The sequence below is a fragment of the Lepidothrix coronata genome, unplaced genomic scaffold (genome assembly GCF_001604755.1).
Source record: "Lepidothrix coronata isolate B3197 unplaced genomic scaffold, Lepidothrix_coronata-1.0 Scaffold5, whole genome shotgun sequence".
Lineage (NCBI taxonomy): Eukaryota > Metazoa > Chordata > Aves > Passeriformes > Pipridae > Lepidothrix > Lepidothrix coronata.
The window spans coordinates 5288329-5313042 of NW_016690185.1; the positions used below are offsets into that span (position 1 = coordinate 5288329).

The 24714-nt window shown below is 39.9% G+C and overlaps 1 protein-coding gene across 2 annotated transcripts in view; it reads left to right on the top strand.

Moving 5' to 3' along the window:
- DCBLD1 (discoidin, CUB and LCCL domain containing 1) overlaps positions 1–24714 on the top strand; it is a 48599-nt gene that overhangs the window by 6825 nt on the left and 17060 nt on the right. For both annotated transcript variants that reach the window (XM_017830571.1, XM_017830580.1), the window contains exons 2-6: positions 8903–9115; positions 19637–19774; positions 20314–20365; positions 21115–21187; positions 22774–22907. In XM_017830571.1, coding sequence (XP_017686060.1) covers positions 8903–9115; positions 19637–19774; positions 20314–20365; positions 21115–21187; positions 22774–22907 — 610 coding nt within the window. The remainder of the gene's footprint in view (positions 1–8902; positions 9116–19636; positions 19775–20313; positions 20366–21114; positions 21188–22773; positions 22908–24714) is intronic.

Below are 24714 nucleotides of genomic sequence, written 5' to 3' on the forward strand. Positions count from 1 at the left end.
TATTTGTTAATTTATACCTTGGGGATAATGGAGTGTCTGCATAATTTGGTCGCAGAAAAGTGGCATGCTTTCTGTTGTCCCTTCTTACTAACAAATCACATATTCCACCTAGAAATACAGGCATAAAAGGTGAATGCATGATTTGTCAAGTAAGCCAGGATAGGTTTGATTTCAAGAAAAAGACTACCTTGCATCATTGCTAACTTTATATCTTGTTTGACTTGTATCACACTAACAAGGGAATTACATATTAAAATAAGGGGAGTGTGTAGTTTCATTCTGTCATGTTCAACCATTTCCTCTTGCCCAAATTAAAACTGTTTTGAAATCTTGCCTTCCCACCTGCTACTGTAACTGGAACAGCTCTGCTTCAGCCTCTCCTTACTGTGGTGTCTCTAAATTTCCTGTCCCTGTGGGTTTGTCAGTCCTTAGCACTGCTGTGAATATTCCTGTGAAACCCAATATTCGAGTCTGGCCCTGAGATTGCAGCATATGTTTCCCACACAGTCCAAATTTGGTGCAATATACTGTAAGTTAATCTCCAGTAAAGCATAGTGAAGAGAAAAACCTGAGAAGAAAACAGATGGAGAAAGTAGAGCAAACAATTTGCATATATATGATATGACTTTCAGTTAAGATTAGCATTTCCTACTTTGCCTGAAAAAACCCTTAATAAAAATTCAACTGTATGTTTACCACAAATCAGCAGAATCAGAGGAGATGCCCTAATGGCAAAATGTCCCTCCAATGCAGGGGCAGCCCAGCACACAGCCGGAGAGAACTCCATCTCCTGCTGCAGCCCTGTCGTCGACACCTTGCTAGGATGCTGTAGGCAGAGGGGCAAGGGAATAAACCTCTGTCTGTGAGATATTTGTTCCCCATAACCTTCATAGCACTGAAGCATCAACAGGATTCTGAGTTACTGTACAGAGGTGGCTGGTGACCATGGGTGGAGCATGGCCATCTTCCCATTCATTTAGAATCCTTCACAGTTCTTTCCGAGTACGCAGTTACAAGTGCTTGGGAATTAACTTCTCAGTGCCTTCACTGCACTTGAGGTGCATACTATGGGCATGTATCTCAAAGAAGCAGGTATTTATTTAGAAAACAAAAAATCAAATTCCCTTTTGCAAAAAGAGGACCCTACACTTAAAATTCGTCTGATATTTCTATACATATGTAACTGTTCTCCTATCTCTGTCCAAAACCACACAGAATAGTAAGATGTTGAGGTGGTCAATCTCAGCAATATGCCACCTTCATAAAAGAAAAGCACTGACAAATATTAAATGCAACTATGCAGGAAATAAGTAAATAATCTACAAATCTCTTTTGTTTCAGCAGCTAAAAAGGCATAGAAGTTTTCTCACACCCACAAGCACAAGACTGCTGTATTTAGAGTGCTGAAAAGCAAATTCCAATACTGAAACTTGCCACTCTGGCGGACTACATTTGGGTATACTACCTAAGTCCTAGAAGCAGCAACTAAACCATGGTTATTTTTGACATGTACTCTGGTACTGTCTATCTTTCACAGATTGTGATGGAACCAGGTAGTGATACTGAAAATCAAAGGCAAACCTCATTTGCTACTATTTGCATATATAATAAAAGCAAAGTAAGAAAGCCGTACAATGCTATTTGCAATTTTGTATAAACCTTATCCCTTTTCTGTTTCAGGATTTTGTCCTTCTTAATCCTGTGTACTCATAAATAATTCATAGGAAAGGAACTATCAGGCTGTAGCTGCTATTCTCTTCTTTTGCACTGTGATTTCTACAGTAATCTGAATTGTCCTGTCACTGAGGTCTCCTGCCAGGTAGTGTTAGGCTTCATCCTGATACAAGTCCCTAAAATGTATATGCAGATGAGATGGTTGCTTTCCAGGAAGTTATTTTAAGTAGCAAAGTTAATCAAGTCTTTATGGATTCTGGAAGAGTTTCAGTGAGAGAGTTTCTGGTTTGCATTTTTGTTAGTTTAAGTAAGACTTTACTACTTGTTCAGGTTTCAAACCTGCATGCTGAATGTAAAGTTCCCTCTTCAGTGAATATGGCTTTCTGTTGACAGGCGAAGTTGCTTATAAGGAGACTTCTGCTTTCTTTTGACCTTTTAGCAGCTAAATAAATAAAATCTCAGATCTTGCTAGGTTTTTGCCTTTGTGAATTTCTGCAAGGGTGAGAGGTTTCTGGGATAGTAAAGGCTGCCCAGGTCAGTTGTAGCAATCCAGCAAAGTCCACTACCATGTAGGTCAGCACAGCTGGAAAGATTTCCCTGGCTACTGGCAGATGGCTGTGCTGCAATTGCTAAAAAACTCTTTAACTTTGAAAAATGGTAGTATGGATGTAAGCTACTTTGCTAGATAAGACATTTAGAGGGGTTGTCAGGGATTTTTTTTTTTTTCTGTACTGGATGATGGTAATCCAACTGGTTACCAAAATAACTTGTTATACGTTTGAGGCAGAGCATCTCCTGAGGCTGGCTGCAGAGGACACCCTGAGGAGAACCAGCCCCCAGCTGGAGCCTGAAAGGCTATAGGGGTGATTGCAGATGGGCGCATGGTGGGAATTTGTGATTTATGGAACCACTGTGGAACCAACTGGAGATCATTTGCTTTTTTCTCATTTCTACTCTAAGAGCAACATTACAGTAAATAACGTCTGTGAAGAGGAGGGGAAAACATTCTGTGGTTTATTTGGCCTCCTTCTCTTTTGCATCCCTTTGAAGTTCATAAGTAAATAATTTGGGCAACAAAATCAGCACTCCACAATCTTCCTTTGTTTCTTCTGCTGCTCTACCTTCTCTTCCTGCTCTTGGCCCTCCTGCCAGCCACTGCTTGGTTAGCTTGGGCAGCAAAATGGGTGTCCTCAGGAGCTGCTGCAGCAGAAGTTAAAATGTTTCCTGGGAACCTAATGGAGTCAAATTAAAATGCAATTCAAAGAAAATGTTTACACACTATTTGTTTTTCCTTTTGTAGTATGGCATACTGTGGAGTGGGAGACTTCTTCCCTTAAACAGATATTAATACTAATTGAAAGGCCATGGAAGATGCCAATCACTGGTTTTTTTCAGATGATTATAGACTTGCCTTAATTTTTAATGGTTTCTTTCATTATTTGAAAATTATTTTTGCTGTATCCACAAAATATTGTGAAGAATGTAAAGCTGGACTTTTGAAAAAATCCTGCTGTGTATTTATATACTTTAGAAGCAGGGCTCAGCCAGTTGCTTAGCTGGTGTAAGTGGCATCTGTCCTGAATCTGGTGGTTTGTGAAATCCTCAAATGCATGGCCATCCCCCCACTGCCCACATGGTGCCTGTGGCTCTGACCCCTAGCACTGCTGGGAAAGAGGACTGGGGGTACTCACCTGCCCAGCAATGCCACAGGACTGTGATGTTGCCCTTCATTTTAGTTACCTGCTTGATGTCACTGCCAGAAAAAGCACAAAGGTCTGACATCTCACCATTCTCTAGAAAAGTGATGGGTTTAGGTCTTGGCTGTGTGGAGCTCTCTCCCTTCTGTTATAATGGCACAATAAGGATCTGATGCTCTTGACCCAGGTTTGGCAGCAGAGAGGTTAGAGATGAAGAACTAAACTCTAGATTTTACTCCGTCACCTCAGAAAGCAGTGAAGGCATGAACACATCTGTGTTTGCAGTGTGCATGATTCCACTAGTAATGGAAGTTAAAGTAGCTGTATGAAAACATGAAGTGTTTTCAGACCACACCAGTGGATTTATATGGCATTTAGCAAGAAACTTGGTTTTTCCCTGTCTTTTTCTCTATCCCACGTGAGCAGGGATGGCACAGGTTTGACTGGAAGGAATTGATTTCTTTTTTAGATACTTTTATGTTCTTATGCATAACTCATTTCAAACACAGATGCAAAACTCCTTCTTGGCTCAGTTATATTGTAGCTTTTAATAAGCTGGAGCGATTACTTCAGTGAAAGCAATGTGGAAGATGAGACAAATCTTATTTCTCTTTGTGGTTTCTCATCAGAGCTCTCAGAGCTGTACCGTTGACTCTCCACCTTGACACTGTCCATCTGCAGCTGTGGCTTTTCAGAAAATGCCGATTTTTTTTTTTTGGCTGAATCAAAAATTTAGGTATACAGACTCAGTTTTCTGCTCTCTCCTCTCAAGGGAGAAAGGAATGGGAAGGAAGGATAGGCCATCAGCCCCCAACAGCTCTGCTCCCTGGCCTCATGCAGGGTGGGGAGAGCATGCCTTGTCCCAGGCATCACCATGAAGGTGGCTGTGCAAAAGGATGTCAAACTGGGAGAGGAGGCAGAGAGGGAGATAAAGTTGCTTTGTGGGGCTTCATGCTGGTGGGAAGAGATGGGCAGCCAAAGGGCAGCAGGTAGCAAGAGTCTGTAACCAGAGGCGCCAAGAGTGAAATGCTGGTACCAAGAATGAATTGGCTTGTCCGATGGAATGGAAGGGGGGAAGGGAACCACAAGCTGAGCATATGAACAGGCCTAGGTATAACACGTATTTAGCCCTGGATTAGGTCCAATCTGTTATGAATTGCTTCATGAGGGTGAATCAGGATGAAAAAGGCAGCTGTTTGCAGCCAGGATATTGTAGCAATGCTTTTGAAAGTGTGCTTTGATACCGTACTCTGTAACTGTTTTGTAGTTGGCCGTATCAACATGTTTCTGAAAGGTGCAGCACATAGAAACTTTTTATAGTACTTATTTGAAAAACTGTAACCTTTTCCCTAGCTGAGAAGGGGATGTGATGACTGTTTGGATGAAGATACTGTGCACATGTACATGTGTTGTAAGGGGTGGAAAAGCCCAGGGAGCAGAGGAGTGAGAGACCAGGGCTCAGCTTGTGTGCTGGGCTTGGGAAGGGAGGAGCGAATCATCCCAGCCAGGTGATTCTGGATGATAAGAGGGTGCCTGAAGGAACCAGCATCATTTTAGAGATCTCTAGCTGTGCTGCCTCTGGCACCACCATCATTTTGCTAAAGCCTCAGAATCTGTTAGGGGCTGTGCCGAGGGTAGCTCACAGTGTGGAGCCAGAGCTTGTTTGAGAACATTGATTTCATTACCTACATCCTTCCTGGGCAGGTTAGATCCCATAGGGGGCCCTCCGGCCTGTTAGCCAGCAGCCGTGGTGAGACCCAGCCCAGACAGAGCAGCTTGGAGATACTTTTCCACCTTGTCCCACACACATTCATCACGTGTGTGTCTGAGGGTGGGAAATGGTACTATCTGCCAGCCACTTGGTATCTCCTCTTGCTCTCACCACAGAGACATGTGCTGGTGTCTTCTGGTGGGGTCCCGGGTTTGGTTTTAAAAAGATGCACTGCTCTCAGTGAGCACCATGTGAGACAGAGCAAGGTGTGAGTGGTGTGCTCACTGCTGTGGCAGAAGGTGGCAGCTGTGGTTCTCACTTCTTGGGGAGCTGTTTCCATTGTCTGCCCTAGGAGAGTATTTTCATCTCTGGTAAACAGCCCTAATTTCAGTGCTGTGTTGTCTTTGGTACAACCTGGAGGCCAAGAGGGCCATGATCCAGAGACTATGATCTTGGTCTTGATTCAAATGCCCATGGGAACTTGTTTTATAAAGCATGTTTGATGTGCTTTAAATAACTTCTAGTGCTGTGGGGAGATTTTATTAAATCTAAGTAGGTTTAGACTCTGGTTGCTGAATACCTTGTGCTCAAATATTTGCTTTGCTCCTGTCCAGTGAGAAGTGATGAAACTTGGATGTCTGAGGCAAGGCTGCCAGCTTCTTGCCAAATGGGGTGATAGAAAACAGTTCTCAGAAGTAGTGCTAATTTAAAATTCAGTGTCAGCAAGAAATTCTGTGTCAAACTGACTAGTCGAATAAACATATTTCCAGGCAGAAGAGCTGTGCCTATAGAAAAGAGTGTGACGTCAGGAATTTAAATGATAGTTTTCATAAGGACAAGGAGTTGTGTTTTCAACTCAGTGTTTTTGATGTTTGGCCAATACATTTCTACTGAAAATCAAAATTTTCTGTGGAAAATAGTAAGAACAAAACTAATAGTAGTATTGTTCACATTTTTCATTTGAAAATAGGGATATGCTTTGAATTTCTTACAACTTGCCTCCATTTCTGAGCCCTTGTTATATAATGGTGTTATATTTGTAATTTTTTTCACTAACATTTAATCATTAAATCTCTCTTTAAACCACAAGATCCTGAGCTTTGCTGTACCTTCCCTCTATACCTTCTGACTCCTTCCCTAGGATGGGTTTTACAGCAAATTTCGGTGTAAGATTTTTCTTTGTTCTGGTAATCTTGCTGAGAAACTCAAAATTCAGAGCTGCAGTCAGCCTTCTCTGTAAGAAACAATAGTTACTAGGACTTGGTCTGACTTCTTGGACACTACTTCAGTTCTTGTGGCAAACAAGCTTTTATCATTAGCTTTTCCTTTGAGGCAGGCAAGAACAGAGGCAGCAAGGGATGTCACAGGTGCAGGCTGATGCTGAGCCTACCTCTCATCAGCCTGAGTGTTTGAATGACCATGACCCACCAGTGAAAAGTCAGAAAAGAGCATTTATGCATTCTTAGCTCAAAAGATGTTCAGGTGTTAATACTCTGACTCAAACACAGATTTAACAAAAAAGAAGGAGTTTCCCTGGGAACAAGACCTTGTATAACCTCGACAGAGGCAGGCTGAGGTCTCTCATGCACAGTTTTGCCTCTACACTTTCTGCAGAAATATAAGGCTGTGTGACCTGGACAGTTGTCAGGGTCTTACCATGATAGCAATGTCTTTACAGTTTTTTGAGGAGCATTTTATACCACAAAGGATCCTTAGGAGTGTACCAAGGTGACACAGGCCAGAATATAGCCCAATGAGATGAAAACTACGTGAATATGAGACTTTCCATTTTAAGGAGTTCATCCCCATGTGGTCCTGTAACTTTGCCCTTTGTTTTCCCTTTTCTTTCCTAATAAGGATAAGTTGCAAACTAAGCTCAAGATTGTAGTTACTTTATTTTCACCAGCCCAGCTAAAGCAAATGCTCACAGATAGAAACGTGCAGTGTAAATTGAAGGCCATGGGCATTTTTTTTTTATTACACAGCAATTGGCTACATAGGCAGCAAGGTAGTACTGTTTTCAGGTAGAAGTGATCTGGTTTTACATTTTCTGGACCACTGTGGACCCCTCTCTCTGTTCAGAAAGTTGATAGCTCATGTACTGTATTGCTGTTTATAGTTTTATTCCAGTTGCAGAAAGCTTCCATTAAAAGATTATTTGCTTATGAGGCTAGTTTTTCTTTCATCTTGAGTATTTTCCTATGCATCCTAAAATCAATAACGCTTAGATAAAAAACTGGAACAACAGATTTTTTTTAAAGAATGTGAACAAGATCTGAAAACAACATATTGAATATGTTTTACAGTGATCTTATTTTGGATCTGTATCTTCTATTCCCCTCTATTCCCAGCATGAACCTGCAACAAAAATAAATAGCAGGCAACAAAGCTAGTAATAATGCTAAAACTTCAAAATAAATGTGGTTGCTTGTGAAAAAACAGTTGAGTGATTTGGATAAAATGGCAGTGTAATTATATGGTAGTAAGTCAAAGTCTGATAGCTTGGAGCTTATCTTTGCATAGCATGCCACTTTGCCCAACAAACCCCAATAAGTCATGTTTCTTTTTCAACACTTCATTTCTTGTTTATTTTTAAATAATCTTATGAAACCTGAAGTTTGTTTTTCCTAGTGTTTGTGGAAGGAAGTTCAGATAGTAATGAAAATGCACAAACCAAAACAGTTTAACCAAAATATCCCCAAAAGTAAAATTTTGGGTAGGTGAAGAGGACATTGTGAATTCTCAGCTCTGCAGGACTGTCTGTTTTATTAACATTTCTTGGATTAGCTTCAGTTTTGCAGAGATAAAGAAAAGCAGTATACAAGACTCCTATGTAAAGAATGCCTGTGCCCTACCTGACCTAAAGCTAAGGACTGCCTACATGCACATGTATATGATCCTAGTTTCACTGTTGCAAAAGTTTCCATTATTTGAATGATTGAGCAGAATGAAATGGCTTAGGCTTTAATATATCAATTTTAAGTTACTAGTATACTTTTAAATAGTTCAGTAAAAATTGCTTCCTTTAATAGTCAAGGTCTCTTATCTGATACCTGCTTCCTTCCCCTCTGTGGATGCTTCCTGTTTTCCATGTCAGTCCACACATCCCCCCATGTATTTCCATGTGCCTTTTCCTGTTGTCCTATGTTCTGCTGCAGCTGTTCCTCAGATGCTTCTCCACCAAGGAAAGGCTCCAAAGCCAAGCTGGCTTCTATACAGTGCCATGAAAACACGCTTTGTGGGCACCTGCCCTCATCCCTTGAGCAAGGAGGCAGCAGCACTTGTATTTCCAGGCATGTACTGTGAAGTAGCCTGCATACCATTAACAATGCACATCCCCCTTTTGAAGCCTCTCCTGTGTCTTCACCTTATCCTCCATGCTTTTTTGTGTTGTGCAATTGAGACAAGAAAGCCAACAAGAAAGTAAGGTGTTTGGTCTATGATAGTACATAGTTAAATCATGTCTGTTGTGCTTTCATGTATGATTCAGTTACCCTCTCTTCAGAATTCAGTAGGGTTTGTCTGTAAAGCAGACAACCAGAGAGACTGTCTGTACAGTACTGTCAAATACTGCTTAGTTCATTAGTGTTTCCAACCCCCCTTTCTACTGCTTTACAAGAGAAATGTGACTAGATTTATTTTAGTTACCTATGTTCCAACAGAAGTAGAACTGAAATGGAGTATTTCAAAATACTTTTTTAAAAGGGGAAGGTGCACGAGACGTGATTATGTGGCCAGTATTTCTTTATATGTTTTTTATTTCTTTTGCATTTTTCTTATTACATTTCTTTTCTCTTCCTTTTTTGTTCTCCTGTTGCAGGGGATGGGTGTGGGCACACAGTGATGTATCAAGACAGTGGGACGCTGGCATCCAAGAACTATCCCGGTACATACCCAAACTACACACTTTGTGAAAAGAAAATCCAAGTGCCTCCAGGGAAACGCCTGATCTTGAAAATTGGAGACCTGGATATCGAATCACAGAAATGCGAGTCCAGCTACCTTACCATCCAGAGCTCTTCAACATTGCACGGTACGTAAAAGACAAGACAATGGTCAATGCATGAAATGGTGAAAGCGTGAGTAAAAGGCCAGCTCAGCAAAATGCAAGAAATGTCAGCCTCTGTCCTCTCCTCCTCCTTTTCATATTCAAGTGTGTCCTTCTCTGTATGGGAGGCCATTGCCCCTCACACTGTGTGTAGTTCTGCCCAGGCCAAGGGTGCTGCCATGCTGTGCTGCAGAGGGGCTGCCAGGGACACAGGGGCACATGCCTGGCTCTGCCACATCCACCCCAAGGGCTCTGCCTTCAGACCTGCAGAGCTTCACTGTCACAGTTTTGGTACAGCAAGTTTGTGGATCTATAGCAGCCCTGTTCCCTCGCATAGGGAAAGAGCTTGCTCGTGAACCAGACAAAGATGAGCAATTGGAGCCAAATGATCCTGCGTGTCTCTATTTCTAGGCAGTTCATGGCGCAGAGAAGAGATAACCTTTATTATTGCTACCACTGATAACCTTTGCTAATGTACAGGCTTTAATACATGTAGATGTTAAATGCATGAAGCCAAACTGCACTGCTGTAAGAGATTTGCACAGGAAGATAAGTAAATAATCTGCTATAGCTGTCCACTTTAAACAATCATAACAACAGGATCCTCCCCCAGGGAGAACCTGAGGCCTTCCTCAAGTTGTTTTTCCCAATCAGATGTCACTGAAACTTTGATCTGCACTTTCTGAAAGAGTCAAACTGATTTTCAAGTCAATGTGCCCTTTTTCAGAAGTCTAATTTAAATCCAAGGCTGCAAGGAGATCCCCAATGTAGGAGTAAACTCAAGAATTGACAGTTCCTAAGATTTTGCCTGTTAGGAATGGGCTGTAGCCCATCAGCCAGCTGAAGCTGAATGTGCTGTACTGGACTTAACAAGCAGAATGGATTCAATGGGAAAATGTGACAAAGACATGAGCTACACAGAGCCTCTGCAGGTTTTTCAGCTTATTGCTTGGCTCAGAAAAGTATGTGGTTCTCCAAGGATGAGATCTAACAGATATCTTAGTAGTAAGGAGGGTTGATTGCCTTTCATTCATCAGCATGATAGGCTTATCACTCATCTGGTAAGAGAAGATCAAGTGAAGTATTAAAACCTTGCTCTCAAAGGAAGGTAAAGGTAATTACTCTTCTCATGGGGGAGGTATTACATTTTGAAACAGCCTTCACTAAGAGTGGGCAGTGACATGCTGATATCTAAGCCTTGCATAGAGCTTGATTTGAGGCATAAGGAACATCTTTGTTCACATGTGCTGGGATTTTTTTTTAATTTTTTTTATTTCTTTCTTCACTATGAGGGTGGTGAGGCACTGGAACAGACTGGGCAGAGAAGTTGTGGATGCCCCATCCCTGGAAGTGTTTAAACACAGGTTGGATGGGGCCCTGAACAACCAGATCTAGTGGAAAGTATCCCTGCCCATGGTGGGGGCAGCTGGAATTAGATTAAGGTCCCTTACAACCCAAACCATTCCATGGTTCTATGATCCATTTCATAACTGTAAGTAATGAGTTGTATTTACCTGACACAGTCTGCCTGTACTTGGCAGTAAGAACTAGGTGGTTGATATTACATTAACATATCTGAATAATTTTTATTTATACTATCTTGGCATTTCTAATCAAAGTATCTTGGAAACAGGGATGAATCAATATATTGTTTTCTGAAGTGAAAAATGAATCTTGGATGTTGATTGAAATTTTGAGTCCTTACACATCAGCATGAAGACATCTTCACATAGTTTATCCTGCAGTTTTTCAGCCTGTAAGCACAGAATACCTGTGTATTATGCAATCAATTCCACATAATTAATTTTTTTAAAGTATTCCCACACCCATTTTCAGACCTGATTGGTAATGTTACATGCATGTGGACTATAATTTGCATTCTCATAATGAACTGCACAGTTAGCAGATTTTGCTTATATCTGATTAAACCAGTTTTATAGGTTAAGCAGACATACCCTCTGTAATGTTTTTTTGTGGTCTGCAGCTCACTGTAGACTTTCCCACCAGCATACCTACAAAGTCTCTACATTCAGGTCAATCCATGCACAACAGTGTGGAAATAGTTCTATAGGCATAAATTCATGATGTCCCCTGTGTTTTAAAAGACACAGTAATTCTTAGATGAGACTAGAGCTCCTCTAAGTAATTTTTTTCAATAGTTTTGCTATAGCTCTGGCTTTTAATATGCATTTATGTCAGCAAAAGAAGCCCTGTGAGTAGACACTGCTACATCCGTTCAGTCTGTTAAGTGTCATTTTAGACAGCTGTTTCTGAATCCAGATCTCCTCTTTGCAACTGTCTCCTCCTCATGAACATCTACAGGCAGGTCAACATCTTCCCTTTGGCCAAGGAGACACCTATCTTTGCCATTGAAATTATTTCATAGGAAGATAGAGCATTGAAAACATTTTGCAGTCATTGGAAACATCTGAGCAATTAAAAACTAATCTTTGCATGTTTTCTGTATTTGACCTGAGTTTAAAAAAGAAAACCTAAAAAGCAAAGTAGGAAAGCTGGCAGTGTGAATATTGTTCATGTTTCAAATTAGCCAAGCAGTCTTTGCTCTGTATTTAGGAGGTTTGCAATTACAAGACAATAAGGTCCAAAGGGAAATATGTTTTAAATATCATGCTGATCTCTTCAACTCTACAGAAGACAACAGTGTGAATGTCAGTATGAGTACAAACATCTGCTGAGGGGTGAATCTGAAGCTTAGAAAATTAGTCAGAGGCAAAACACTAGATTATGCGTGTAAATATAAAATTAGGGTAAAGAAGACTCAGATGACAAAATATTGTTTTCCTTTCAGATTTCTTCCAGTCTTTACATTTAACTGTGATTCATTCATGATTATAACCATCTGCAGCGACTCATGCAATACAACAAAGAGTAACTCAATTTGTGTTCGGGGTATTTCTATTCTGTGCAATAAGGGGAAGCTGTTAAATACAAATAAATGGATTAGTTGATTTATGTTAGCTGTAACATGGATGTCTTCACTTTTGTAAATTGGTGACTACAGATTAGACCACTTGCATGCAAATTTTATATAAGTTCAGGACATTCCTTGATTTTTGTAGACTGATAGAAGAGTACAATTCATTCCTAGAAAAGCGTGTTGTTGTGTATGCTGATGTACTGAAGCCTCTCTGAGTCTCAACTGAGACACTAATGTGACACTACAGTTCTTCTCACCTTTGATGGACCTGTGAAGGCAACTATTGCATTTAGATTTCTCCAATATTGCAATTATAAGATGGTAATTAAATACTCTTAATGAAGCTCTAAAACTGGAGACATAAAATGTCTGAACACTGTATTTCTGGGTTATTACTCTGCAAATTATTTTTTTCAGTGTTCACCATAGAAAAGAACCTGTAGCAAGCCTTTTCTTTCAAGCTGTTATCTTTGTATCCAAACTTAGATGTGAAAATATTAATCATCAGTCAGCAAAGGGAGCCTAACACCCATTTTGGTTGAACTGAGTCACCTTTGTCTGACAAACCTTTAAATATTAGCACAGTTTTGTCTCTAGGAGAAATAAATAGATGATCACGTTCTGTTTCAAAGGCATAGCTTTTCACTGGATTAAAATATGGGAGGGTTTTGTCCCACAAAAAGAATCTAGAATAAAAATAATAATGAGCATAATCTCAGAGTGTACACAAGGTGAAGCCTTTACCGAAATGCTTTTCTTCTCGAGTTAATTGCATTATCTGAGCATATTAAAAATACTGAGCTCTGAAGTAGAGCTTCTGATTTTTTAATTAGTTAAAGGGATATGTGAAAACAAGATTAACCATGTCAGCCTTGTAGTTCTCAAGAACAAAATTTGCACTACTTAGGAAGGTGGAACATAAATGTTTGAAGAGTATGACAGGAACTGCTTTTAGTCAGCTTCTTTATATGTCTTTATCATAATTCTGTACCTCTTTTGACCCTTTTTCCTTGCCTTTTCTGTCTTTTTCCCCATCTAATGGCTTAGTATTTTTTCCCTTAATTTTATGAGCTGATCATCAGCCCTGACTGGAGAGAAAGACTAAAGAAGAGATAAGTGCCTACTTACTTCTCCATTCACTCCCAGTCAGTAGGAGATTGATGTGTTCCTCTGGGGTGGATGTCAGAGCTGCTGAGTGACTAGCAATAATTTGGAGAGTTAGTGCAGTTGACTTGTTCTTGCATAATTTACAGCCGGTAACTAGTGTGAAATAGTGAAATTACTGAAAATGCTTTTTCCTCCCCACACCCCGCCACTATGGGCTGTTAGACAAATTGAGCATTTACTGGTGTCTAATAGTTGCTGAGAGTGTGCACATGTGTGTGTGCAGGTGTGCAGGAGAACCAAGTGCCTTTGGATGCCTCCTACCTGTCATTATGACTTGAGGGGATTCATCAAACCAGTCTCTCCTTATTATGTATAGAAATAAATATCTTGCTTGAATAAAGGGTGTGTCCAGGTTTCTTTTTTGTCCCTCAAAGGAAACTTGTTATTATTGTATTGTTTCTGGTATTTCAGGAAACCCAGGGAAATGCCCAGACAAGTTCTTGCTGAAGATCAAGTCAAGCAGTTTCTTAACAGTCAAAACTCTTCTAACAGTTGGGTTTCGCCTGAGTGGTTGCTTGAGTATCCTGAGGTTTCAGATTTGGAAAGATTGATGCAACAAAGAATGTCTGTGTTTTGTTTTATCAAATGGACCGTTCTTTTAGCTGCATACAGTGTATTATGTATTATTCTCTGGTTCTTGTTAAACTACAGCTCTTCACTCATGATTCCTAGCTGTTGCTGTGATTCTGTCTTTGGATTTGGCTAAAACCACAGCAATGTTAGAAGTGAGGGATCTCACTTGAAGTCTAGCAGGCAGATGTACAGCCTGTGCAGGTGGTCCAGACCCTCCATTTTTTAATTGTGATTACTTCTCCAGTCAAACGAGGATGCCTTTTTCTTTTCTTTATTGCAGTCTTTGGCAACCCTTTGGAAACACTAAATGAAAGTTATATTTGTTTTTCCTAAAACAAGAAATGTTTACCACTCAGCCTGGGGTCAGACTGTGTTGCACAGAGTTAAATGTCGAATAATCAGGCTGTCTCATCTTGACTACTCTGTCAACTCGTATCTACCGAGTATTAAACACCACCTTGCCTGAGTCCTGCAAAGAAGGACATAGAGCAGCACTTTTTCTCTCCTGGCACGTCCTTGTGGGGTCATGCTTGTTACCTCTGCACGTGTGCGTGTCATGGTTGGAGCAAAGAGGACCTCTCTTGGTCTGGAGGAGAGGAAGACTTACTGCTTATCAAGAGTTACTTCATACTGCTTATGAAGTGTTTGTGTGAATGTAGGATGGAGATGAATTTTGAGAATGCAGGTGTTTTCATACAACAGATCCTTGCTGGTTTTGTGTGGTATTTGTGAAAGACTTGCACTCTGGATGAGGTTTTAGCTCTGAAGTGAAACAAGCATAATCTCTGTTCATCATATCCCCTGTCCTTCCCCAGCTACTGAGGTAATGCCAAGTTGATTTATTTGAGAAAAGGCGACTGAATATAAGGATGACATTTTAAAACATTGTTTTCCCCAAACAAACGCATTAGGACATATTAAAACTGGAGAGGAAGATCTATGGGATTGTTGCTGCACCTTGCCTGACAACTGTGGCTTATTCTCTAAGTAAAGACTGAAAAAAAGGGAAGAAGATTCTCTGTTGAACGGAGGATGTTATGATTTGATATCTAAACTGAGTTTCTTAAAGACCTCTGTGAATGTCAAACTGCAGATTTCAAGTGAAGTTTGGGAATTTGAAAGGAGAATGAGCATAGTGAACCAGACATTCGATAGCTAAAGAGGGAAATAATTGCTTCTAAAAGGAAGCAAAAGCCTTATAGAAGAGGCAGAAAGTATTAAGAACCACAGAAACAAACAGCATGTAGGCATTGCCAACATGGTGTAAGAGTAGAGGGTCCTCTAGGCACAGTACTTCTTACGGGAAGTAGAAAAAATAAAGGAACATAATTCAACAAAGAAAGCTCATGAGCTGTGCCAGAGCCTGGTTGACAGGAGAAATAAACTAGACCTCTTAAAACCAGACAATGCTGTAAAGATCATCAGATTTGCAAAACAACATTATTATGAAAAAGACAAAAGCAGTAGGCCTTTGCTAACATTTAAAAAATAAACAACACATAAAATAGTCTCTTCAGTCTCCAGAGGAGCAATCCAAAGGATATCCACGAGACAATTTACTGTGTATCTTGCAGGATGTTAATACTACTTGGAGACAGTGATTCCAAAATAAAAGTATTTAATTTAAGCCACCTAGACCATACCAGCAGATCAAATGTTCTGGAGGAAAGGCATTAAATGTTAGTTTAATTATAGAGAATATTAAATTAAATTAGGTATATTTGAAATCCTTAGACTCCTAATATCTCTCCTGCAGAATTATATTTTTATATATATATACGTATATATATATATGTGTGTGTATATATATCTATATATCTATAAAGAATCTGGAGCGAACAGACGGAACCACAGTTGGGTCAACTTGTTAATGAGACACGGAAAGAAGAAAAGGTCCTGGCATCTAGATGTAATAATACTGAAATATGGAAAACACCTACTCAGTTTCATCACATGTAACACATCTGTTTATTAAATCAAACTCTTTTCTTTGTTCTTAGTAAACAAACTCAATAATCCTGCCTAGTTACCCCATCAGAGCTCCAGCCAAGTGACTTTAACAGGAAACAGAGAGAGATCAGCATTCATGACTCGTTTTTCAAACTGAATATGCAAAACAACTTACCTCACAACTAACATTAGGAGATGAAAAACTGATAACGTGATCTGGCAGTTCTCAAAAGGGATCTTAAAAATTTTTGGCTAAGTTCCAGTTTTGGGAATTAGATATTTATCCAGAGTCAAGTCCAAATGCTGCAGCAAAAATTAAGCAATTAACTTGCCCTATAAGCAAGTTTCTCATTTTCATACCAGACACAAACCAAGGCTTTCTCCATCATCTCTCATCTCGACTATGGTTGTACTGTATTCATATAGACAGCTCATAAAAATCAATAAATCCTAGGTGGAATGGACAGACAACACAGGGAGCACATATGAATGTATGAATTTTAGAAGTATTTTTGCCAAATACCTCAATTGTCTTAAAATGGAAAATACTGAGTAGTAAGTAGAGTTTTCAGATGAAGTCTAATGTTTACAGATGCTGATTAGTTTTATACTTCTAATGCCTATAAATTCTCACAATATATGTATTCGAGGTAATGGGTAAGTCAATGGAGAGCAAATCTGCTAGGCATTACTGTGTATATAGAAAGTGCATCTAATTCAGGCACACCACAAGCTGAAATGCAGGGAGACCACAAGACTATCTTGTCTCTGGCTTTACAGCATGAAAGGAAATGGAGGATTGCTATATGGAAGTGCACAGGAAAGAGTTCATAAAAACAAATATGTTATTTTTCTAAAGAAAATTAGGAAACAGATGAAAGCATAAAATTCTCTCATCAGTCAAAACTGAACCCAGAGAATTGTCTTGATCCTAAATCAGTTTTATTTTCTAAGCATTACTAGTTGTTCCCCTGGAGAATTTCTTGGAAGACCATCTATGTAAAATAAATGGATTCGGGGGAAAATGAGAATTTGAGGTAAAAAAGCCACTCTGCAAAAACCTGGCAAAATGGAGTGAGGTACTGCTAAACCAAAACCAATATTATTAGGTAAATCAGAAAGGTGCTTTTACACAGGTCATTTTAAAGACAGTAAACAGCAAAAATAGTGGATTAACACCTTTTCCTGAAAAACAGACTGTACACGTCTAGTTTTTCAGGGAGTAGAAAACCTCTAAGCCAACCTGGTGTCTGATCAGCTTCTCTAAGAACATCAATATAGGGGTGAGATAATGCTTACACTTTTTTTCTGAGCGCTACCTCTCAGCACTTATTTCTGTATTTGATAACATGGAAATAAACTCTGCTAGACCTCAGGCAAGTCTGAGGACCTCACAGTATAGTGCTGACATGGTGTTACCTGATTTATTGAGAAAAAATATATTTAAATATTTCTCAAGCCTTCCTTAGTTTGCATCAAGAGAACAAGTTAAAGTTTTAGAGTATTAATAAATCCCACACCTATTTTTTTCTTAAAAATCTTTGCAGAAAACTGATAAACTTTCAGAAAATAGTCCTTCCTTGAGTGCATAATCTTTCTTGTTTCTGTATTCTCTAAGGAATTCATCCTAGGCCCCTTAATTTTGAGCTACCCATGGAAATCTCTCAGTACACCAGAACTGCTCTTAGCAGAAAATACCATAGCCTGGATTTAAATCCAAAAAATACCATTTTTGGATTTATCACAGGTAGAAACTTGTCTTTAGACATCAAATGCTGATTTCTTAAGCTGATTGTTTCTGAATTTCTGGCTTTCATTTGGATTATACAACTCTATAAGTCTAGCCTATTTTATATTTTATTTTATTGGTTTTGCTCATGATGTGTGATTTGTTTGTATAATTATATGGAACGTATGTAGACTTGCTACTGGAGGAGACACTCATCCCTGATCCAGCTGATGTGTGGTTTTGTGAATCAGTCATCTAAATTATACCTACAGAGTAGATAGGTCAGTGCCAATTGCTGCGAGGGAGAAAGCCAAAGAGTACTTGTGAGAAAATATGTACAGACAGTCCTTCAGAGAAGAAAAGGACTAAAGCTTTCTCAGGTGTTTGTTTTGAAGAAGCGCAATGCCTTTCTGTCTTCTTCCCCTTTCTCTCTCTCTCTCTCAAAAAAAAAATATCTAAGTTAGCACTTTACTTCTCCCACTGCAATCTGACACAAAAGACCTTCTCAAAAAAATCATTTGTGCAGTTGTCTGGTATGACACGGTGTCAGATGCTGTCTTTTTGATAAGTTCATTTCCTAAGCAATTTGTTTAACCCTTTTTATAGACACTGTTGTCTCTGACTAAGTTGTGAGTCATTTTTCAACACGAGTAGTCCAGGGAAATGTCATATTCCTCTCTTGTTTCTCTGCCTGCCTGGCTTCACCATGTGACTTTTATAAGCCAAAAGACAAGAGTTCCTTCTTTTGTTTGTCCCATTCTGCTGACAGCTGGCTGTCGTTGGCTCCTATCGGGCTACTCTATAGGCTGACCTTATAGCTGTAATAAGGCAAATGAAGTATTTGGGAAAGAGCTCTCCTCCCCACCCCCCCAACCCCAGAATATCAAGTAAAATGAAGAAGCTTTTAGGAGCCTGTTAGGAGAGGTATCACTCATCAAATTTGTGTCATGCTATGAATGTAATTTCTTGTGTCTCAGAAGTCAGTTCCAAATTGCCCTAAAGTAGCCACAATCAACAAAATGAGGTTGTCTAGGAAAAATCAAACTGATCATTTTTCATCCCAAAGACTTTAGGACACAAAAGCTGTCATTCACCTCAACAGAACAGATGGGCTGAAGGTTCGTAAAGGGTCGCTTGTATCTTTTTTTCTCTTGGGAAAAAAAATCTGTTTCCCACCTTACAAAACCTCTTTGCAGTTTATATTGTAAATAGCCTCATAAATTCGGACAAGTGTACTCAAACTACTTGGGGTTTTCTGTATTATCTGTGCCTGAGGGTAGCCAGGGACAAGTGTTTGCACCAGGTATGGTGACAGAAGGCAAGCGCAGAGACTGTGGCAGTCTCAAAGGAATGCTCCCTTTGGGAACTGACTTCTGAAGAAGCAAATGTAATTACTAGGAGTCCTGGGCATGCCTGCTCTCACAAGAAAGGAGTGTCCCAAAGACTGTTCCAAGATACTGTAGTTGGTAGCTATAAAACCCTTATCTAATTCAATGTAAGCACAAGGCTCTTGTCTCCCTGTCCCACTCCCTTCATCTTCCCCTTTCTCTACCTCTCCTTTTCCTTTAAAATTCTGGAGACTTGAACTGTGTAATTCCATGACCTGATGGTGTTTTTAAAAGGAAAAGATTAAGAAATGTTCCCAGTAAGGTGTTAACTGTCTTGTAGTACGATTTGTGGCACGAAGGTCCCTGAAAACCACGTACTCTGTGATCTTAATCCTTCCTGACTGGCTGCTGTGCTACAGCAGCACGAGCTGTATGCGTCTGGAAAGTTTATCTAGGGGACCCTGCCTAGACCCCTTGGATTGCTTTTAAATGTTCTGTTATTTTCTCTAATGAATTACTGCTGATTGTAAGCATGCTGTACTTCAAAGGTCAAAGGGCATTAATCATTCTCTTAAGGCTTATGTGATGAGAGACACATAATGGAATTTCTGCCATGGAGAGACAACTGGATCCTGGCCACTCCTTGTCAGGATAACTTTATAGCTCATACTCATAAAGGACTGAAGCCAAAAACCTTTTGTCAACATTTGGATTGTTACTGAAAGAGAATGGATGTGTTATGAAACTCTTTGCTAATCATGAGAATATTCCAGTCTAATTATGTCATCTAAACTTTTGAAATCTTCTTTGTTCTGCCATAGGGCCGTATTGTGGTAATGTGATGCCTGTCCCCAAAGAAATCATTCTGGATAGCAATGAGGCAACTATTCACTTTGAGAGTGGATCCCATGTGTCAGGACGAGGTTTTCTGTTGTCCTATGCCAGTAGTGATCATCCAGGTAAAGTGAAATCCAAAAGTAGTAGAGGATTAGTGGCATAGTCCCCCCTATTTCATTATTTTCTTTACACACATAGACTTTAGCCCAAATGTTTGATCCTAAATATTTCCAGATTAGCATCAACCAAGGTATTTTTAATAGCATGTGTGCAAGGAATAGTTGTAGCATTAACCAGATATAATGGCTGCTAGACCATCTGCAATAAAGGCCCAGTGAAAGAGAAAATTAATACATTCTCCTTGAAGCTCCACTGTTTTCTGGGCTCCAGCATCCACCTTACTGTGATAGGAGCACGGGGTAGGACAGATTATTATTTTCATTCCTACATTTAATGTTCTGGAGGTCTGTTCAACTTTGGTGAAGGTGTAAAAGAGAGAGTTGAAAAGAATGAGGGAGAACCATAGCTGTTGCTTCCAGTCTAACAAAATTGCTTAAATATTATACAGAGGGGTCTTTAAATGTAATTACACATTTAACCAAATATTTGTCTCTATTTCTACATCCTACAATGGGAATTGACATTTGTAAACTTTCCACAGATCTAATCACCTGTTTGGAACGAGCAAACCACTATACAAAGGCTGAATTCAGGTAAAGAGGGTTTGTAGCTCTCTGCATTCTGGCTTGCTTTGCTGTATCTGTCATCTGGTCCAGTCATTAGAAAATGTTAGAAAACAGTCTTGGTTTTCTGGAGAAGTGAATTTTTTTGAGTTCCAATGCTGCAATGGTCCAAGGCTCTGTTATGAGAAGCAGTAGTGCAGAATGGAAGTCTGCAGCCCAGAAAAATGATGGAATGGAGTTGCAGAGCTCTCAGCAATACTCGTTAGGGCATACATATATATGGTATATGTAAAAACAGTTTCCACTTTGAAATTCAAAATAGCTTTAAATTCCGGTGCTCCCTCTGAGAGCAGATCACATCCCAGCTGATATAAGATTATCTGAGGACAAGCTATAATTTCTTGATTCCTTGAACTTTGTGACAGGATTTGAAGTGGTAATAAATTGTGCTCTTCTGGCTGCTGTCTGAGTGTGCATATAGGCTTCTTATCTGGGCTGCACTGAAAACTCATATGGTAGCATTTCTAGAACAAGAGAATTAGACAGAAATAAGTGCCCTTGCAAAACTGCTTTTCTGTTTCTTTGTGTGCTACTGTGTCCAGTCCACCTATAAACTCAAGGGACCATTTATTTGTCCCCTAGACTCACTAACAGACCACCAGCCAGAAATTGCTGCTAAAATAATTATTGGTTTGAAAGCATTTCTTTTGTATGAGTTTATTTGTGTGTATCATCACTACGGTTCATGTTTTAAACAAGCCTTTCTCCTCTCACTACAGCAGATACTGTCCTGCTGGCTGCAGAGACATAGCAGGTGACATTTCTGGGAATATTGGAGAAGGATACAGAGATGTAAGTACACAGAATAATGAGGGGAAATTCATAAAGATGAAAGAAACATGAATAGAACCACTCAGTTTAAACTTTTGCTGCTTGACTTTTGTCAGTAATTATTCCCAGCTGTGTTAAATAGACCCTTTATTATCAGTATATAAGTAAGCTATCAGTATATAAGCACACAGAGACACTTGTCAAACAGACAAATCAATTGTGTGAGAACAAAGTCCACTAATTGTCAAATACACCTACTGACTTGTGGTTTCTGGCTTTCTGGAAAAACCCTGCATAGGGTTTGTCCCTCTTGAGGCAGTGCTCATCCATGTACCAAATATTTCTGTGATTTTAGCTTTTACTTTTTTGGTGTTCACACGTGAAAAAAATACGTTTCAGTAACACATCCTAGCAATCTCCTCTGAGATGAAATAAATATTACACACTGCCTAATCACATCCCACTGATAACTACCAACCTCTTGGGTTGTTCCAACTGCTTGTTCTTTAAAGTGAAGAATTTGCCCAAGTGCTTGCACTTATCCACAGTTCATATCACACAGAGCTCTGCCCTCTCTGTGCCCCTCACCATAGACTGTCCTCCTGTCACGCCTGTGAAATCTCAAAGAGTAAGCTTAATCATATCCCTGAAGTAAAATCCCACCCTATCACAACTATAACAGTTGCTGTGTTTCCAAAAAGTCAGTGTTGATGTTTAACCTGTTCATCCAGTTATTCAAGCTTGCCGGCTCCAGCCTGGAAAGTGGCAGAGCTGAAGAAACAAAGAAATGCCACATTACATTCTCATTAGTTGGAGTTATTCTGCCCTTGGGTTGGATGATTAGGACAGAAAAGCAGCACATGGCATGACCTCATGCAGATCTTATCTGCACTGAGGAATTTGTGAAAGACATTTTCCCTTCACTATTAAGAAGGATTTAGCTTATCTGATGGGAAGAACCTGCAGGGCTCCCCTGAAGACCTGCTGCCTTTGAGCCCCTGCTCCCCCCCAGCCCTCCCTGGAGGGAACAGCCCAGCAGCCCAGATTTTCCAGTAGCACAGCCCAAGCAGGGCCTCTGTGAACCAGACCAATTTCTGCCTGCAGCCACCTAGTTGGCACAGAAGTTGTCCTGCCTGTATTTTTCAGCACTATCCCACCTCAGACACTGGTAAATGGGCTATACTTAAAACCCAGCAGCAGCTAGTCAACACATAGCTAAATCTCCTAATGTACGTCATGACTCAAGTCCTAAGGTGCAGTAATAGGTAGGTCTGCCTTCAGGCAAGAATAGCAAGCAATTACTGATTTATCTTCCCAAGGAAATCTTGCCTTGCCTTTGACTTTGTTTTCCTGAGGAGTGACAATCTTACAGCACCTTCTCAGAAGCAGATTATTTGGTCTTTCATTTAAAAAAAACCCAAAAGACATTACTTTGGGAAACGTATATCTTTCAAAGATTGCTGTTCTTCCTTCCTCCCCTGCCTCGTATTTCTCTTGAGCTTTACCTGGATTTTATGAGCTGTAACACCTGTATACTAGTGGCTTGGAAGGGAAAGCATTTGCAGTTTGTCAGATTGATCTTCTGAGTTTTGGCTTCTGCCTTTCAGACCTCGCTGTTGTGCAAATCTGCGATACACGCGGGCGTGATCACGGACGAGCTGGGTGGGCAGATCAGCGTCACGCAGCAGAAGGGCATCAGCCGCTACGAAGGCGCCGTCGCCAATGGCATCCCCTCACAAGAGTGAGTACCACTGGTGGAGCTCACACTGGGGGCAAATCCCGGGGTACAGTGCACTGTCCACATCAGCAGAAGCAGCTGGGGACACCATTTTGGGGAGGAAAAGATGTTAGGTGTGGGTCTAGAGGCTTTTGGGCTTAGTTTCTATAGCTTTATTAGAATGGTGTTGGCATTGGAGATAGGAAAATATTCAAAGTTTTCAGTGGCTCTATACCATGTAGTGAAGTATTTTCTTCTTTTTTTCCTTCTATTCTTTCCAACACATATCTACAAATTACTTTGTTAGCAGATACAAGAGAATATGATGTTCTGCAATGAACACCTTTAATCGATGTGCTAATAAATCATGGTAAATTCATGTTAAAGTTTGAAAAAAGCTAGGAAGACTGAATAAATAGAAAGTGCCATTGAGCCATAGGGGATTTAATGAACAACTTCTTAAACACTGTGCTATTGACATGTTCAGAGTTTTTCTCTTTTAGAATATTTATAGCAAGGGTGTTATATTTCCTGCTTATCTTCTCACTTTTAATTGTACTGTTGTTGAAGTAGAAATAAATCCTCTAATCTCTATCCAGCACAGTAAGCCCTTCCAGCAACTGCTTCTGTCATTCCTCTTGGTTTATAGTTTTTAATTTTCAAATGTTATCTGGATTTTACATGAGGCTTTTTTTTAAGTAGGAAGGGAAATTTCCATCCCACAGCTATGAGAGCTAAGAGAATATGTGTTTTTTATACTATTTTCCTGTTTTCTTCATGATTTCTCACACCCTCCTGACAATTTTACAATCATAGTTTCATTCATTAAAAAAAAAATAAAAGGCATTTGTTTGCTCTGTTGCTGTGCTTAAACTTCAGCACAGATTGAAATGCTTTATATATAATGGAACTGAAGTATACAAACCTGGGTAGTATGTAGATCATAGCCAAAGAACTGTAAAGCCTAAATATTTTCTATATTTCTTGAAAGTTGATTGCCAAAGAAAATTAATATAAAGTTGTATCAAGCAGAGCAGGATTGATAGCTCTGCTCAGGCACCAAGCTCCTCCATAAAACAAATAATACAAATTCTTTCTATCACACATGCCAGCTTAGTGAAACCATAAATTTAATACTTTGTACCTTACCTGAAGATGTTACAGAACTGTTTACATACATTCATATGTTTGTTATCCTTGAGAGTCCCAGTAGGAGTAACTCAGATAGCAGCACATGAAATTTTATAATGAAAGGCAGTTATGATTCCCGTTTGTATTTTTTTCACAGTACAAGAGCTATGGGCAAGGAATTAAGTGTTTAAGAAAGCAAATGCACATGTGCTGGGGGAAAACAGTTTGTGTAATTACCAATCGCCTTAACTGTGTCCTTTTAATGTTGCTATTCACAAAATATCCCATCCATTTCATGTGAGAAATAGAAGTATCCATGGAGATGCAAACTTGTCTCTGTTACATCAAGTGGGAAAACTCCCGTTTACTTGAAGGAAAGCTGAAACGTGCTTCCAGGCTGAAGCCAGCCTCCAGGGCTTGGATGTAGCCAATTTAACGTGAAGCCCCTGAGAAAGCAGCCTAAGAAGGAGCATAGCCCCTGTAGCTCTTCTGCCTACCAGGGCACTCCTTGAGCATGATGCACATCTTGAAGAGACTGAATTGCCCTGAGGAGACAACTGTCACTTTCTACAGGTTATACAGGGAGCTACAGGTAAACAGGCTCATACTGGGTTGGATGCCTGCAAACTAGATGGCATGGACCTTAAGAAAAATGGGATTCCTAGGATGCTTCTGCCATACCTGGCAGCTGGGACAATCC